The sequence below is a fragment of the Cupressus sempervirens genome, chromosome 6 (assembly GCF_028749045.1).
Source record: "Cupressus sempervirens isolate cs-2001-9-10 chromosome 6, ASM2874904v1, whole genome shotgun sequence".
Classification (NCBI taxonomy): Eukaryota; Viridiplantae; Streptophyta; class Pinopsida; order Cupressales; family Cupressaceae; genus Cupressus; species Cupressus sempervirens.
The window spans coordinates 521,026,541-521,044,623 of record NC_143123.1 but is presented as its reverse complement, the minus strand read 5'-3'; the positions used below and the strand labels follow the sequence as shown (position 1 = coordinate 521,044,623).

Below are 18,083 nucleotides of genomic sequence, written 5' to 3'. Positions count from 1 at the left end.
CTTACCCTCCACTAAGTAGAAAGTTAGAGCCACCATTGTGTTTGGTAAATCTTGTAACTATATTGTTGAATATTTTTCCAATAGAACATGTTTTAAAGGATACATATATATTTATTTGATCATTATGAATGAAATTATATTGTTTTCAATTCCTTTTATATTTTTAGCTTTATAAATTTTTAAGTTAAAATTAATTTTCCAATTCTCAAAAATATTTTTCTTATACAATATTTATTCTTTCTTATAAAGTATTAAGAGTGAAATTTTATGTTGGTTAATAGTATTTATTATGAACTTTTACAATAAATTTGTTTTGTATTTGTCCAAACATAGACTTAAGCAAGGAAATATTTCAAATGCTTTTCTAAATAAGTCACCTTAAATCGTTAATATATTAAGTTAATTTAAAATTTGTATTTAAAACTTCAGTTGAGATTGTTATTAATTTCAGTAAACTAATTATTTTATAAGTTAAAATAATATATATTATTATTCATTTTTAAAATTTAAAATTTATTTTTAAATGCTTGAGACTAATTCTATTGAAAATCATATAATGAAGTTTAATTTTTTGGTTAAAAGTTTTCAAGTGTGTGTGTGTGTGTGTGTGTGTGTGTGTGTGTCAAAGTTGCATGGGTACTGGTACCCACACCCCTGGTACTCGTACCCACATACCTAAGTATCGGATACTCAGTGGAGAGCATCACAGCTAAGGACCTTGATTAAGATTTCTGAATTTTTTTCGGTTTTTAGTTTGTGTATCAGCTTGTTCTTTATTAAGCTGAATTCAATACCTAATCAGTTTGAAACTTTGATACAATATTGATTAACAATAAACTTTATCACTGTTCAAGACGGAATTTTATCATTTGCAATATGTCATTGTCATATGACTAATGATCTTCTTGTTCATGTTTGAAGTCTGCCTTCTCTGTTATGCATCTAAATATTTATCATATATTATTATGACATACATATAGCAAATCTGAAACTGAAAACAATACATTACATTTGCAAACTTTATCACTGTTCTTGTTTTGAAAAACTATTTTCATGACTCAGAATTTCAGGTTTAACTAGATAGTTGGGATCCAACTACACTGGCGGAGCTATATCCAAATTTAATGGATATCATTAACAATGAAACAAGTTTGTCATGATTTATCATTTGGCACTCTCCATGTTGTCATCCAGTACCTTGTGCTACAAAGTACTATTGCACTGTGAATGATGTTCCTGGCCATCGTGATTTCATTAAGAATATGATTACTGGAATTATATGTACAGGGCAAAGAGATCAATGGTGCAGGAATAAACTCTAGTTTTGCTGTTCATCAGGATGTTTATGGGAGAGCAACTGATGTTGCTTTAGGTTGGTCAGTATTCTCAGGCAAATCAGTCTTCCCAAATACAGTGTTCATAGCTTACCTTTTGTAAACAGCTTCACACTCATTAAGCTCACCTCAGGGCCTTTGCAGTTGACAGGGCAGTCTTCTGGTGTTAGGGGGACTTCTGCAGATGATGGCAGAGAGGAAAGTGTAGGCATTGGAAAATCGGAGAGTTCCAGTTGGAAAGGCAAAGAAAATGCTCAAAATGGCAAGGTGACTAATATGGGTACTTCATTGTCACTAAGGAAACCTCTACAGTCTGTAGATGGAGATGGAGAAGATAGCAGAGGCAGTGAAACTGCTCTTAAGTTTTAGTTGATTGTGCAGGTTTTTGGCTGGCCGAGTGATTCAGGAGTCTCAACGGAGTAGTATCTTTTGTATAAAGTTGGATAGCATCATCAACTTGACTGGTCACATGGCTAACAGAATCTGGCAGTGTCTCGAAAAACTAGCAGCACAACAAAGGATTTGTTGCGGCGAAGAGTCATCCAAAAAATTCAGAGTGGCAGTAGACACAGCAGTTCAATCTACTAATGACTCAGTTTAGACCAGCAAAGCATGTTGAGACTCTGACTGTGTGTGCAGAATAACTGACAAATATGATTCATATTCATATTTTTCAATCGGTAGATGTATCTTTTATACAATTTTGTCAACATTGATGATGGCACAAAGTGAGATCCTGAAGAAGAAAGGTCATTCATACTCTGAGATTGTTAATGAAAGTGTTATTGAGGCTGTGGACTCCTTAAATCCTTTCATGCATGCTCGTGGTGTCTCTTTTATGGTTGACAATTGCTCAACAACAGCAAGGCTTGGGGCAAGATAGTGGGCGCCTCGATTTATATTCTAACTCAGCAGGCCTTCTGTAGCTGTTGATGGAGGCTTGCCCATTAACAAAAATCTCATCAGCAACTTCCTCTCAGGTCCTGTGCACAATGCTATAGAAGGTTGTGCAAAATTACGGCCAACTTTGGAAATAGCTGTTACAGTTGATGCAGACTATGTTAGGCCAGAATTACGGCGATGAACCCTACAAAAAATATAGGCTAGCTACTGGGGCCATACTTGGTTGAGAGAAATTTGTGCTTCAAGATCCAATACAAGAATGTTAGGGGTTGTTATGGGTGAGGTCTTATGATGAGTTTGACTAAAGTGCCATATGCAATTTTTGAGAAAGATCTAAGCTGGTGTGGAGATTTTAAAACATTGCTGTTAAGTTCTCTGAGGCTATGACCTTCTTGACATTTTGTATGGAATCTCCCGGCATCTTTGTATTGGGTGACGATTTTGGGTTTTCTTTCAGGTTCTTTCCCGAATGAACCCTTGAACCTGTTTTTATTTTAAATAATATATATAGTTTTTATTTTAAATAATATATATAGTGGCTCCATCCATTTTATTTTATTTTTATTTTTAAAAGTACAATTAAAAATAAAGTTTGACATACCCAAGTACCCCCGTCCCTATGCAACCTTGGTGTGTATATATATATATAATTTGAAATATTTTAATTTTTATAAAAAATATTTTGATTCAATTAAATTTTGAATGAACATATTTATTCTAGATTATTGATGAAGTTGATTGAAATTAAAAATATATATTTAGTATGATAATTTTATAAATTGTAAAAATATCAGTTCAAATCTAATAATATTAAGTAGGTTGGAAATAAGATATTTTTGTTTGAAATAAATTTTAAATAATGAATATATTAAGTTATGTAAATATTATTTAAATTTTTATTAGAATAATAGTAATTCTCTAGTTTAAATTAAATTATTGAAAATATTTGAATTGCTCATATAAATAATTAAATTAGATTATAAAATTAATTTTTTTTTTAAATTAGAAAATGTTGAACATTTTTCTTGACTAATAGTCGTTATTTTTAATATATTTTTATTTTTATATTTAAAAGTGAAGATTTTCTAATTTTTTAAATTAATTTAATCAATCATCATAAACCATCTTGACGGTTTTGTCAAACAAACCACGTGAGATTAAAAAATACCACCAGTTTGGACGTGAGACATGGTTTAAGCATGAAACACTAAATTGCATTTATGGTAGGAGGTTCCCTCCAAAGGAGAAGCCTATCAGCTTAATTACAGATTTTACCTTGAAGATTGTAACTCACCTGATTCTTCTTCATTCTTTTCTTTTTTAATTATTACAAAGGACTTCTACAGGAGCCCTTCAAAAACATGAGAACAATACAAGCAACTAACAGAAAGAACACGAACCCTGTCCAGCATATAAAACAGAGCCTGAAGTAAGGCCAAACAGTGAAACCCATTCTACGGATGCCTGTCCCACCCAGCCCATTAATCCATGACAGCAGTGAGCCAAAAATAAATGAAAAAGGTCATGAGGCCTACAAGCTGCTAAAACTGGGAAATGAAGGACAGGTAGGATAAATACAGGATGTGAGGTTGCTAAGAGACAAGCTACCAAAAGGAAGAGTCAGTTGCTTAAAATGGTGACCCCTGCCACTTCACTCCTACCATCAAATCCAACCACATACCAAATGATGCTTTAAGCCACCCTCCACAAAATAAATGCCAAAATGATGATCAACCATGGAAAGCCATCTTAGGATAATGCAGATGAGCATTAAAAAAATTTATCAAAAATGTTAGCCTAGAGGTCCACCCAAAAAACAAAACCAAAATCTGACTAGGATGCTCACAGACGACAACCTATCTGAAGAAGATATCCCAAACCATCTTAACCATCCAGATGGTCTGCCACCAGGCAGCAGAAAGGAAAGAGGCCGATGCCTACATTAGCCAACAAATTTGTCACCTTATTACAATCTCTAATGCAGTGAGAAAAATAATCATCAAATAATGTGCAAATAGCTAGAGCTTTATCCAAAATGGCTTTACCTTACAATTTGGTTATTTCATTTTACGACAAACCATAAATGACTTCTGAAAAATCACATTCCAACATCAATATATTGCAACCCAAATATTTAGTCAAATAAAGACCTTCCACCCACAGCCGGCCCCCCTTCTGTCTCATTACTGCTAGAAGCACCCAGAAAGAAGGAACCATTTTTAAGTTTTTAACAAACCCCCAGGGTCATTCCCAAAATAATACTCAAACCTGCTGTACCTAAATCCTCTTTGAAAGCCCCAATAAAATTAAGCTGGAGGAAACTAACATGATCATCCCCAAAATAATCCCCAAACCTGCTGTACCTAAATCCTCATTGAAGGCCCCGATAAAATTAAGCTGGAGGAAACTAATATTAAGTTTACTCAATGAGCTAACTTTCTAACAAACAGTTATTTGCCCTTAATAAAAAATAATCTGCAAATTGTACAGGAGTGACTAAGTTTCAAATTATCCTGGACACTTACAACCTGAAAGGCATGTTACAATTAAAATATATTTTGCAAAGGTTATAAAGTATTCAAAGTTGGATGAACTAAATTGTAGAGACTAAAAAAAGTTACATTTGAAAACTTTGAATCAGGGTTTAACCCCATCACCATTAAGGGAGCTACGGTTTAGTTGCTGAATTGCAACCCTAAGATCAAAGAACTTAGAAAACATGTACCACCTAAGACAAATGTTTATACACTAAAATTAATAGCAATAGGATAAGTGTAGTGACGAATACTAGAGGTGCTTGTGTGCTAAGCGTATCCCCATGCCTCCTAATATTCACCGAAATACATGAGGAAAGATGTAGTTAAAGTAAGCGACTGCTGATGGAGGACATTTGGTGATTGCTTTAAATAGTGGGTCAGCTTCCTCAAAAATTAAAAATTCTAATTTACAGACTATTAAATTCCAAGAAAATATAGACTTCTTAAAAAAGGATGGGGTAAATGTGTGCTGGTAAACAGATTTCTCACTATAAAAATGGCCCAACGGAGTGTATGTGGCAAACCGTTCACAACAGTTGGATAGGCCATTGGTATGCAGCCTTCCCCTCCGTTTAGAGGGGCAGCTCCCTCGTATGACATAATTTTGAAGTTTTCAAATAAAAATGAAATCAAACTTTAAAAGATGAGAAAGCTCATGATGACAAATGCACCACAAGACTTCACAGCTTTCTTGAATTAACATAAACTGGCTAATTACAACAATCAAGATCTACGCTTGAAGGTTACTATTAGCACAATGCTGATTCGATAATTCATGAACATTCGCACAATACCGTGAAAACACCCATTACAAAGAAAGCATCAACATTTCAACTTTCAGATATGTAGAAAGAGAACTCAAAATGTGTTTCCTTTTTATTTCCTTGCACCAAGAACATAAAAGAAATTTCTGATCACAAGAACAAGATCTATTCACACTTCCCAAAAATTTCCCTGCTACCAAAACTTTAACATAGTGTCCCCTTATTTCCAAATCCAAAAAGTCCCCTACAAAGTCAAAAATGACTCCTTATATAGACACAGAGGTTAAGAACTACCTCTTCGTGGTTAATAACTACCTCCAAAATACATAATTTTGGAGAGGTTAATTAACCTCACTAAAATTAACCTATACAAAGAAAACTCCAAAAACAAAACTTTAGCTAGAATTACTAAGAATGCCTACATATCCAATCAATGGTCTTCCAGTTATGAACTCTATCTCTCTGGACATGATTGACTTATCCTGGAAAGCCCTATAAGCATCGAGGATGGTCACCATTGAATCATGATTGGGAATGAACACATTCTCCATCCTGAGTTTGGCTGTAAAGTATTTATCCTGGATCTCTTTTGACTCTTGTTGATAGGCTGAAATGTTGCAATCTTCCAAAGTGACTGCAACTAGACTGAGTTTCATCATAGTTTCGGCATCGGATACTCAATTCTCCATTTCTGAATGAATTTGGATACTGAAGGAATCCAGAAGAAAATGGCAATCAATATGTCGAAGATCATTTACTGCCGCCCCACCTATGATAGTACAGACTAGTTCATCTGCAACTTTCGTTTTCAACTGTTTCCATGAAGCTATTAGTTTTTCAAACTCAATGATCCCTTTGCTAATATTTATCATCTTCCAATTAATACTTTTACTCCAGATACATGTCTAATTCTCACTTGGATCAGCAATAATTTTCTTGAGAACCAGGGTGTTTGTATCTAACTTGGACATTTCTTGTAATTCATCAGCTACTTTTTGCCAATGACTTTCTGCTCTTTGCTGCTTTCTAGCTCTTTAGACATTTCTTGTATCTGTTCGATGGCTTTTCCATATATTTCCTTCACTCCAGTTATGAGTTTTGAAGCATCTTCTATCATTCTCTTTATCCAAGCTTTGATCATCATACTATGTGACTTGTATTTGTTTACTCTTTCAACAATAGCATGATCAAGAATACCATCAGGTCCCAGTAAGGCTGGTGAAGTAACTATTGCCTTCGTATTAGAAGAATTGCTAACCGAATTGATGTAAGATACCAGCATTTGAACTTGCTCTTTGAGTTGCTCCTTGGATCTCTTCTCTTTCTTCGCTCTTTGTAACATTTGGGCAGTAGTCACTTCAAAATTCTGAAAATCTCTTTTTGCAATGGATGGACCAAGATCAACCTTATCCAGAATGAAATCCGACTCGAATGCTTCATCAACATTATTTTCAATTATGAGCTTGGCTATTTCTACGCATAAATTGCCTGAAATCTTATCAATGGCCAACCTGGACATCACTTTAGTCTTTTTCACTTTAGGAGGCTTCTGAAGGAAACTAGAGATTACATCAAATGGAGGCGGGATGATCTGAACAACTTTCTTCTTCTTTTGGAGACTGGTTTGGAGCCATGAATGCGCAGTAGTTGGTGTAAAGTTTCTGCTAAATCCTTGTCTCTTAATCAGACTTTTAATCCAATCTTATATGCTGAGAATGATCTTCTAAGTAGTATGAATATTGATGAAATTTGTGCTTATTATAATGCAGATAAAATACTGAATATTTAACCTTTTATTGTGATAGAGAATCTCGGATATAAATTGCAGGATATAAAATGCTTATAGGAGCACACTGTTGTAACTTTGTGTCCTATAATCTGCATTTACAACCTACTTATATATCCTTTCTAAAGGGTATGTCCCTCAAGGGACATAACCCTTACTAACTTGGCACCTATAGGAGAGATATATATATATCATTAAATGCCAACATTAGAGATATATTACTATTAAGAGGAAGTACGGTGTGTACTGTCAAACCTGTAGGTTTATCTTGGTTAATATTCTTAACACTCCCTCTTAACCTGATAATCCTATAGAGAGATATTATATCTAGCAACACCAATACAGATGAATAAGCAAGAATTAGTACTCTATATATGTCTGTCTCTTCTTAGTATGTGGTATCATAGAACACATGATACAAAGTCATATTACTAAACCTATGATATGACAAATCACTGCCACTAGTGATATTATACAGGATAAATCTGAAGAGTAATCTCTTCATTTATCCAAGTTTTGATTTCATAGAAACTAGTATTTCCATATCACAACATGATCTCGAGTTTTAGGATCTACGAGAATATAGGATAAACCCGAAGAATACTAAGATTCTTCCTTTATCCGATTTGTGACCCATGAACATAGCAATGTCAACATCACAATATGATTTTGAACTCATCTAGATCTTATAGTAGAACTCTACTGTTTAGCACATCATCTAAGAGATCGTCACCTCTCATAATGTTTTATACAAGTGTTCATTATTTTCAGAGATCGTCACCTCTTAAAATAATGAATACAAATGAATACAAATGGTGGAGCCCATAACAGTCAATAGCCTGACAAAATAAAATTATTTTATTAATAATCAAGAGAGTGCAAATGGAATACAACTCAACCATACCAAGTCTCCTCCTAAAGTGTTCTATCTTCACTCTAGATAAAGGTTTGGTGAATATGTCTACTGTCTGATCTGCAATGCAAATGTTTTCCAATTTTACAGAGTTCCTGTCTACCATATCTCTTACATAATGGTAAGGAATTTCAATATGCTTGGACCTATCATGGAACACTGGATTCACTGAGAGCTTGATTGAACTCTGATTATCACAATGAATAATCATGGGATTCATAGCTTGCCCAAAAAATCCCACAAGTAACTTCCTCAACCATACTGCTTCTCGGGAAGCCATCGTTGTTGCCATGTATTCAGCTTCTGTGGAACTTTGTGCTACTGAAGACTGCTTTCTACATATCCAAGATATCATTGCTGATCCCAAACTGGAACAGCATCCTGAAGTACTCTTCTTGTCTTTAACACTTACAACCCAATCTGAATCAGTGAATCCTTGTAAGTCTAAAACAACTTTCTCATATTTGAGTCTAAGATTAAGAGTGCCTTGTAAGTATCTCATAATGTGTTTAACTGCGACTAGGTGAATCTCCTTTGATTCACACATAAACTAACTTAAGGCATTAACTGCATAGCAAATATCTGGTCTTGTATTTACTAAGTACATAAGAGACCCAATCATCTGTCTGTAGAAAGTAGAGTCTATGGATGGTGATTCTGCAGTTGCTTCCTTAAGTTTATGTAGATTAGTCTCCATTGGAGAAGACATAGGTTTGCAATTCTACATTCCAAATTTCTTTAAAATATCTGATGTATACTTCCCTTGATTTAGTATGATACTGTCAGAATTTTGCTGTACTTCTAGTCCTAGGAAGTAATGAAGGAGTCTCAAATCTTTCATCTCAAATTCTCTAGTTAGATCTTTCTTGCACTGATCTACGAGATGATCATCACCTGTTATTAGTAGATCATCAACATACAGTATTAGAATTACCATATCATTTTTATTTTTTTTATAATATAAATTTGGATTAGCTTCATTCTTGGAGAATCCTAAGCTGGTGAGATACTTATCAACTCTTTCGTACCAAGCCCTAGGAGCCTGTTTAAGCCCATAGAGAGCTTTCTTGAGCCTGCAAACAAAAGTGTTAGGATCATGAGTTTCAAATCCTTCAGGTTGCTCCAAATATACTTCTTCTGAAATCTTTCCATTTAGGAATGTTGTTTTCATATCCATCTAATGTACCTTCCATCCCTTTGATGCGGCAATTGCTAAGACTACTTTTAAGGAAGTATATCTCGCAACAGGAGCAAAGGTTTCTTCATAATCAATCCCTTCTTTCTGAGAAAATCCTCTAGCTACAAATCTAGCTTTATACTTCTCAATACTACCGTCAACAACATGCTTTATTTTAAATATCCACTTGGAAGAAACAACAGATTTTCCTTTAGGTCTTGGAACAATTTTACAAACATCATTTTTCATGATAGATTGGTATTCTTTCTGTCATAGCTTCTTTCCAAGCTATATGTTTAATAGCATTAGAGGGATTGGTTGGCTTTGTTTTGGATAAATCACTTATGTTAGCTGTATAAACAGAGAATCTTTTAGGTCTTTTGCTTTCTCTGACTGTTCCGAAAGGTGTAGCAAAGTCTTAAGCTGCTTCAACTGTTTTAATGGCCCAAAGTGGTCTCTTCTTTGAATTTTCTTCAAGGTTCATCTTTTGAATTTCATCTTTGATTTCTTCTAAGTTCTCCCTCTGGGACCCAGATTCACTATTTCTTTCAGAACTAGATAAAGGAGAAGGTTCAGAACTAGATAAAGGAGAAGGTTCATCAGAACTTATGGCTCTTTTGAATGCAAGATCTTCTTCAAAGATTACATCTCTGCTAAGTTCAATAGTTTTTTGTCCAGGTATGAAAATCCTATATGCTTTAGAAGTTTCACTATACCCTACAAAAATACCTTTCCTCCCAGAGGGTTCTAACTTGGTTCTCTTTTTTTTTGGAACATGGATATATACAAGACATCAAAAATTCTAAGATGACTTATATTGGGTTTTACTTTAGTAAATACTTCTTCAAGTGTTTTATCTTTAAAATAGGAGTGAGGACTTCTGTTTTGAATATATACAGCAGTACATGAGGCTTCTGCCCAAAGATAATATTCTAAGTTTTGGTCAAAAATCATAGCCTTAGCAACTTCTATAATTGTCCTATTCTTTCTTTCTGCTACCCCGTTTTGCGCTAGGTTATAAGGAACAGTGTACTCCCTCTTAATCCCTGATTCTTTACAAAACCTTTTAAACAAGTCTGAGGTATATTCTCCTCCATTACCAGTTCTAAGGGCTTTAATTTTATGTCCTGAAAATTTTTCAATTAATGCTTTGAATTCTTCAAATCTTTGTAGGATTTCTTCTAATTCCTTGCATTTTAAAAAGTAAATCCATGTTTTCCTAGAGAAGTCATCTATGAACAAGATATAATACCAAAATCCTCTAAGAGAAGGAACAGACATAGGTCCACATAAATCTGAATTAATTAATTCTAGTACATTATTTGTTTTCCTAGTACTATCATGAAAGGGACTTCTTGTGCTTTTACCCAGAGCACACCCTTTGCAAATACTAGTACATTATTTATTTAATTTGGGTAATCTAGTAACCATCTTTTCCATAGTTGTTAAAGTTTTAAAATTTAGATGCCCTAATCTTCTGTACCATATTTCATTTGAATCTTCAGCTTCGTGGACTAGGGCTTGAATGGATTGACTAGATTCTATATTCAATTCATACAAATATCCCTTTCTTTGACCAATTAACTTTGCTTTCTTGATGGAAGAGTTCTTAGCCCAAGTTAATACTTTGCCATCCACGAATGCAACATTGTCTCCATCATCTTCAAGTGTTGTAATTGAGATTAGGTTTCTTTTAATCCCTGGTACATAGAGTACACCTTTAAGAAGAAGAGTATTGTAATATTGCTATCAGGATTTAACTGTGTGATTTTGAGTCAAACTCATTGACCCATGTTTCATGAGTAGTGATTCAGCATGAATCCATCTCTCATGAGAATAAATGGAACACTTAGCACTCATTGGATTTAGGTGATGCTCACAGGGGTGAAGCACCGGGACTTCTTGGGAGGTCACCCATCCAAGAAGGGTATTTCCTGATTTTAGTTTCAAAGTACAATTTCCAATTCCTTCAACGGAGTGTGCTGAGTTATCACCAATGGTAACTTCACCGTTAACCTTCTCTGATAAAGAATCTAGAGTTTTTTTGTATCTCGTTATATGTCTAGAAGATCCACTATCAATTACCCATGCTTTATTTGAAATTTCATTTGATAGAGAGGAATACAATACACAGTTCTCAAGATCATAAGTATCTTCTTCTCTAATGACATTTGTACAATTTGCCTGTTGTTTGGAATTTTCAGGACAATTAGATCTATAGTGTCCAAATTTTTCACATTTGAAACACTTTATTTTAGATAGATCTTTCTTGGACTTTCCATTCTTTTGATTTCATTTTTTCTTCTTGAAATGCTTCTTCTTGCCTTTATAGGAATTTGTATTAAGAATGTGAAGTTCTTCATCTTCTACTTTTGGTTTCCCTCCTCCTTTAGTTTTCTAGATTCCTCTTGAAGACAATAATTCTTAAGTATGTTAAAGTCTGGGAACTGATCTCTGGCACTTATTCCTTGTGTGAATGTCTCCCATGAATTTGGCAATCTATCTATAGCCATAAGTGTTAATTCTATGTCACTAATGATGGTTCTTATGCTTAATAGTTCATCTCTAATGCCGGCAACTCTTAAGAAGTAAGAACTTATCGATTCTCCTTTATTTATCTGAATGTGATTCAGTTGCCTTTTTTAGTGCAAGAACCCTGGTTGCATTGTTTATTTCATAGGCATTTCGTAATGCATTCATCATATCAAAGGCAGTTTGATGTTTTGTAAGCACAGGTACGATATCATTTTTAACTCCATCCAAGATGATTTGAATAGCTTTTCTATTTCCTCTGCTCCAAATAGATTTGTGAGGTTCAACTGAGGGTTGTTTGGATGCTCCATCAATGAATTGTTTTACATTGTTCTCTTCAAGAATTATCATGATTTTGAACTTCCAGGCTTCAAAGTGCTCTTTCCCATCAAACCTATTTTCGAGTCTGATTGTGTAAGTCATGGAACATAGAAGATTGTTGCTTGATGTGTACAAAGTTTGATTACTAAAATTTAGCAGAGCCTAGGTTCGATTACCAGAGCTCTGATACCATGTAAAGTTTCTGCTAAATCCTTATCTCTTAATCAGACTTTTAATCCAGTCTTGTATGCTGAGAATGATCTTCTAAGTAGTATGAATATTGATGAAATTAGTGCTTATTATAATGCAGATATAATACTGAATATTTAACCTTTTATTGTGATAGAGAATCTCAGATATAAATTGCAAGATATAAAATGCTTATAGGAGCAGACTGCTATAACTTTGTGTCCTATAATCTGCATTTACAACCTACTTATATATCCTTTCTAAAGGGTATGTCCCTCAAGGGACATAACCCTTCCTAACTTGGCACCTATAGGAGAGATTTATATATCATTAAATGCCAACATTAGAGATATATTACTATTAAGAGGAAGTATGGTCTGTACTATCAAACTTGTAGGTTTATCTTGGTTAATATTCTTAACAGCTGAAAGCGAAATTTGCATGTCACCTGTTATATTTTCAGCAATCATCATTAAATCTTCTGAATTAGATAATTGATTATCTAACTGCGTGATGTCTATTAATGATATCTCAAGAGGGGAAAGGCTTGAAGGAGGAATTACTACGTCATGAGAGGATGTAACTAGGATGTGTTGTTCAACGATTTGAGGAGTTCTTTGATCCTTCTCATTAGGTTCATTTCCTTCCTGATTCACTCTAGTAGATTTACCTTTCATTTTTGTCCTTCTTTTGATTGTAAACTTAGCCGGCTGATTTGGATCTTCATCTTGATCTAGAGCACTCGTATCCAAATGATGTATTTCCTCACCGGAAGTTGCCTCCAATGCCATTCGAGATGATTCTCCTTGATTACCTCTCTTCTCTTTACTTTGAAATTCACCAGTCACTTTTTTTGCTTTGATTCTACTGGCCCAATCCCTTGTTCTTTTAAGGACATAGGCAGTCCTTTCCTTCAGGCTTTTCAACTCCTGAACTGACCAATCAATAGGAGGAAGATCTAGTAATTCAATTTTCTCATAGTAGAAGGGATCGACCAAGGAAACTTCATCATCATTTATACCTGTCACATCGATATCCACCTTGAAGTCTATCACCTGCTTGTAGTAAACCGCATCCAATCTCTCTTCCTAACTTTGAAATCATTTTCGCAATCTTTCCAAAGGTCCTCTAGAGCCGGAAAGTGACCAAGGTTGGGGGTTAGCTTTCACTCATTAACTGCATAGCCTCTACTATCATAAGGGAAACGCATAGTATAAGGATGCAAATTAATTGTGGCGATGGATCTCTCTATGTTCTTTGCATTTGATGCAGTATCGCAACTTAATGTCCAATGCTGATAGGGAAAGGTATTTCATCTATCCTCCTGTTCTTGCAAAGCTTATTAATTTGACTAATTTGTCTGCACATTTCAATCAAGACCAATTTATCATTGACAAATCTAGGTAGCATAAAGGGATACCCATCATAGGTGGCTAACCTGATATAAGTGAACTTCGGGAACTTTATGAAAACACTTCCATACTTTTGCACTTTTATCGCTGCTTCTGGTGAAATTTTGAGTCCCATGTTTCCTTGAATTTCTCTTACAGTCAACATCGTGAATGCATCATTCACTCTTCTAAAATGGTGCAAGCTATTGTCGTACTGTATCTGAGGAAGACGATTGTAAATAATTGCCGTATCATCATATATACTTGCCGATTAAGCCCTGGCCAACTTTTAGTGCTCGCAATAGCGTAGAAAAGATAAGAAGTCATGTAGAAACAATCATTTGCTTGAAGTTCTATGTGTTGCCTATGCAGTGAGTCACTAATAATTTCAGCCCAATCAATGTGTTGCTTCCCTTCACAGACCATGTTAATAAATAGGAACATCCAACCTTCGAACTCATGCGAATCCCAAAGTCCTATTATTCTGCTCAATAGAGTTACCATATTTGCTATATCTTCTTTCAACGATGATCTGTGGATGGACTTGGCTAATTGAGATTTCCCTTTCCTTGGTTGCGAGAGCCACGATCTAGCAACGATGTGTAAACACTGAGTTTGATTTGCCATATAGTACTCCTTGGCAGTTCTTAAATTGATGTTGGCATATTGCACTCTAGTAGGTAATTGAAAAGCAATAGCGATAGAAATAGGATCCAGTCGGACGATCACTTTATTAGTTGATGAAATGACTTCCCTGGCATTCAGATGATAGGTTTCCATGCACTCCAACACTAGATCAGGGCACTGTGCTGAGATTGGGTGCCCTCTTGCTCGAACCAAGCCACCTTCCAATATCTTTCCGGCTAAAGGTGTCCTGTCTTCGCTCTCAAGAGACGACCAAAAGTCTTGAAAGCAAACACTCCTTAAAATGGTGTCACCAATATCGGAAAGTGTACTTTTTAAAATGGGAGCATAATCTGGCCTTTGGTATTTGTATTTTATGGTTCGACTATTGACCCTTCCTGTTCATTACTTTAAATGCTTTCAATTTCCTCAATGTACTTTACAAATCAGAGACTTCACAATTCAGTTTGAAAATCATTCAAAGACAAACAATTACTCCATTTGAAAACTTATTCATCAATTCTCATATTTTAACTGCGCGAAGTGCCCAAGCTAGCTTTAATATTCAATTTCAAGATCATTGCTCTACCAGCCACATCTTATAAGTGTATCATACAAAGCAACATATATATGGAACTCGGTTTGGTCCCGCCGTAGCCATAGAATTTTGAGGGGAGGGGCATGTCGGGGAGTTTCTTTCAATTGACTTCAATATTCCAGTCATGGTGCTACACCCGGTACTAGAACTATGCTTGAACCATACTTCTACAGTTTCCTTAACCTCAGAGAGAGAGCGGAGGAATGATCTTCAACATTTTCTACGTATACCCAATCATTTCTCATCCATCCGCATATGCTTAGGATTTCTTCATATTTTGGCGCTGTTGAAAAGCATGGTGTGGTTGCAAAGAAGTTGCATTCATAAAGGAATTATGTCAAATAATTCACATGCCTGTCTAGGGGGCCTTTCTAATTGCCAAGTTAATGCGTAAAGCTGCAAGTCGAGAGTAGAGATCTTCCTCCAAATTGTTCACGTGCTTTGTCATGGCCCGGTGGGGGATGAAAAAGTCAGCACATGGCTCTCGTGCCTTACCACTCACGCACTCGAAGGCTAGGGAACTCTATCAAACAATTAGCATGCTTCGTCCATGGTCACCATCAATGTAAATACGTTGGCAATCATGAAATGCTTGTCTGGAATTCGATGCAGAGTTATCACGGGCTAAGAATATAAGTATTCTGCAATACAATCTTCATGTCAGCAACTCCTTTCATCTCAAACGAATCGCATACCTCTGTTTGAGATAATCGTTAGCACAACATCATGACTTCCTCCATTTGCTACGCAGGAAGAAAGGAAATCACGGGTGGATATCTATTCGCATGTGGTATTTCACAAGATTATTATTACATAAAGGGATCACATCTACCTTTGGGTGACATTAAATCTCCTCCTTGTGAGGTTCATTGCAAACCACGGTATGGATTATAGAATTGAAAACCGCAATACAATCTTCATTAACTTACTCCTCTTTGTACGTAAGCTCAAAGTTGAGGGAAGTCGGTCAAACCTTGCGTGAGCACCTTATAATCCTATCCCCAATGATATCTGCAAATAACCAATCTTTTGAAGTCGCCTAATGCTGCGACTTGGGGGTGCGGATAAACCAGCAAAACAAATCATGTATTTGCCATATAGTTTCCTCCTTTCCTATACGTGTGTACTAGGGCAGTTGTGATTAAAACATCAGACAAATATCTCAATCCTTTATGCTTTGACGGATATCCATACCCTGTTCTATAGCTCCAATTTGGCACAAACAGCAAGGATATCAATGTAAATTGTCACACTGTTCATGCACACCGTCTTAGTCCCCATATGTGCATGGATGAATATTTACATCTTATCCCTATAGAACGTCTTCCCCCAAAAATTTGACTCGTATATAGGCACATTGAAAAGAGTGTAAGGTAAAGTATAAAACTTATTTGCAAATGTTCTGCCACAACTTTATTCTCTTAAATGCACTAGCAATGAACATATAGTTGGGTTTGTGGTTCTATGATTTCACATTCCTTCAAGCTTTATTTCTCAAGACTTTCCAGTAGATGTCACCATAATTTTGCCATGTTTTCACACGAATATGATTCATCTTTCAATCTCCAACCTTTATCAACTTGGTCAGAGAGGTTAATAACCGAACACAAAATACGTACTTTAGAGCTCGACCTTAAAACCTTCGAGGCAAGAAGTTAAGGTTAATGTTGGGGAAAAAAATACGTGTTTTGGAAATTTATTTTAACCCCTTTTTGATGGAGAGGTTAAGATTTCAAAGTGAAACACGCATTTTGAACCCCGAACCTTAACCTTTTTAAAGGTTAAGAAGTTAAGGTTAATGGTTTGGATACATGTTTTGGAGTTTTATCTTAACCTCTTTAAAGGTTAATGGTTAAGATTTTGATTGAAAATACGTATTTTGGTCCCTTCCATTAACCTACGACAACTTTTGACTCGGAAGCTGGATTTTGAAAATTTGAAGTGTTGGATGGAGCTGGGAAGAGCCGAAGATATTTGAAGACCGAAATTCCTCAAAAACTCTTAGAGTAAGTGACCATTTTAATGCTTAAAATGAAGTATATTTCGAGAATATCTGTAGCTCATAAAGGTAGGAATTGAGGCAATTTTGATATTCGGGGCAACAATGCGAAGTTCTAAAATATTGTGGCTTTGACAACAAATCCCTGGGTGACGTAAACAAGCATTGAAACTGCCTCAAATACAACATCCTGGTGCAGTCAAAGACGGCAAGTTTGATAGAAGAGATACACATTGATCCTCGCTACTACCAAAAAAATATATCAGTGACCGACGCTGAAAGAAAGTCCCGGGTGAATTCAACAAAAATACGCTATTGCTACTAGCAAGCAGAAGGTCATGGCCCAAGCAAAATCATCTATTTTGATAAGATAATCAAACGAAAATGATCAGTTTCTTGACGTCGACTGCACCAAGTTCAATTTTCAATGAATAAATGGGAAATTTTCACTAATTTAGGGCATGAGACTGCCAATCCCCGACTCGCCATAAGAACAGAATCGTGAATGCTCAAATGTCGAAAATTAGCCCTAATTTGCTTAACATGTTTATAATCCGTTAACTTGGAGAAAGAGCATAGGACCTACCTGCACCTACGAGAAGCACAAATTTTGAAAACCCGATACCAGCTTGCACCGCCATCTTTTACAAGGAAATCGGCCGAAATTCACTCCAAATTTGACTGGGCTCTGCAGAATTTAACAGTGATCGCTATTGCAATTGAACGTCGCAATATCGCTACAAGGCAGAGCCAAGGCTTAGATTGCCCTCATCAAATTCGTATTGTACGGAAAAATGCATATAAACTGGCGGGCACTTATTTTGGCTTACATGTTTGACAGCTAATCAATGAAATTGTAATTTATTTGCCAATCTTCGATCGTGTGGACTCTTAGATTGATACTTCCGGATTTTTTTATTTATTATTTATTATTAGCAGACCCTGTCATACTATTTCCAATATTCTCTTAAATTGCATGCTTTTGTGCATGTAATAAAATGTTGCACATCAAGGG

At 35.5% G+C, this 18,083-nt stretch overlaps 1 protein-coding gene across 1 annotated transcript in view; it reads right to left on the bottom strand.

Moving 5' to 3' along the window:
• LOC149553313 (uncharacterized) overlaps positions 1-17,841 on the bottom strand; it is a 44,533-nt gene extending 26,692 nt beyond the window's left edge. The window contains exon 1 of the mRNA XM_089788776.1: positions 17,655-17,841. Coding sequence (XP_089644902.1) covers positions 17,655-17,709 — 55 coding nt within the window. The 5' untranslated portion in view covers positions 17,710-17,841. The remainder of the gene's footprint in view (positions 1-17,654) is intronic.
• Between the last annotated feature and the right edge of the window lie 242 nt (positions 17,842-18,083).